The sequence below is a fragment of the Seriola lalandi genome, unplaced genomic scaffold, assembly GCF_002814215.2.
Source record: "Seriola lalandi dorsalis isolate HSWRI2012SDOR001 ecotype SW California unplaced genomic scaffold, Sedor1 jcf7180002054373, whole genome shotgun sequence".
Classification (NCBI taxonomy): Eukaryota; Metazoa; Chordata; class Actinopteri; order Carangiformes; family Carangidae; genus Seriola; species Seriola lalandi.
The window spans coordinates 107,007-108,190 of NW_019524926.1; the positions used below are offsets into that span (position 1 = coordinate 107,007).

At 47.0% G+C, this 1,184-nt stretch overlaps 1 protein-coding gene across 1 annotated transcript in view; it reads right to left on the minus strand.

The window, feature by feature from the left end:
• LOC111656902 (C-1-tetrahydrofolate synthase, cytoplasmic-like) overlaps positions 1 to 1,184 on the minus strand; it is a 6,320-nt gene that overhangs the window by 2,452 nt on the left and 2,684 nt on the right. Inside the window, exons 5-6 of the mRNA XM_087174691.1 lie at positions 329 to 382; positions 96 to 233 (exon numbers count right to left, since the gene is read on the minus strand). Coding sequence (XP_087030817.1) covers positions 96 to 233; positions 329 to 382 — 192 coding nt within the window. The remainder of the gene's footprint in view (positions 1 to 95; positions 234 to 328; positions 383 to 1,184) is intronic.

Consider the following 1,184-nt stretch of genomic DNA (forward strand, 5'->3'; position numbering starts at 1 on the left):
ACACACACACACACACACACACACACAGTTCTACATGAAGACATGATTCAGTCACTGTTAAAGGTCAAAGGTCAGATCAGGGAGCTGTGAACTCACCCGTCCACGTCCTTCTCTGGAGACACGGCGTTGGTGATGAGCTCAGTGGGGATGGGGTGAACGGAGTCCAGAGGGAGCTGGACGATCAGACCGTGGACCGACAGGTTCTCGTTGACAGACCTGATGCTCTGCAGGACCTGGGGCACGACAGGAAACAGGAAACAGTCAGAGCCGGGCGTTTCCTCTCTGCCACAGGTGTGGGAGAGACTGAAGAGGCGGGTTTGTCACCGACCTCGTCCTGCGTCACCGTGGTCGGTAGCCTCACGTGTTTCGCATCAATTCCAATCTGCAGACAAGAAGACAAGACTGGGTCAGAATAAACTAGAGTCCCAGTGTCCCCCTAAGACCTGAACCTTAACAGACCTCACTGATATCACCTGGTGACTGACAGCAGCTGCAGGGGCTCAGAATGATGGAAAGAGGAGTGTGGCAGGACTTTGTGACACATCACGTTACCTTGACAACACCAAACACTTTTGATTTTATATGTTTCACTTCCTGGAGCTCTGGCTCAGAGTAATCACAGTAACCTGTTAGTCACTAACAGGTTACTGTGATTCCACTAACAGTTAGTGGGACACTCTGTGCTGGTTAAATCTCTTAAACATGATGAACCTGATCAACATGATCAATGTGATGAACCTGATGAATGTGATGAACCTGATGAATCTGATGAATCTGATGAACCTGATGAACCCGATGAACCTTATGAACCTGATGAATCTGATGAACATGATGAACATGATTAACCTGGTGAATGTGATGAACCTGGTGAATGTGATGAACCTGATGAACATGATTAATGTGATGAACCTGATGAACCTGGTGAATGTGGTGCACCTGATGAACCTGATGAACTTGGTGAATGTGATGAACCTGGTGAATATGGTGAACCTGATGAATGTGGTGAACCTGATGAACCTGATGAACCTGGTGAATGTGATGAACCTGATGAATGTGATGAACCTGATGAATGTGATGAACCTGATGAATGTGGTGAACCTGATGAACCTGATGAACCTGATGAATGTGATGAACCTGATGAACCTGATGAACATGATGAACCTGATGAACCTGGTGAATGTGAT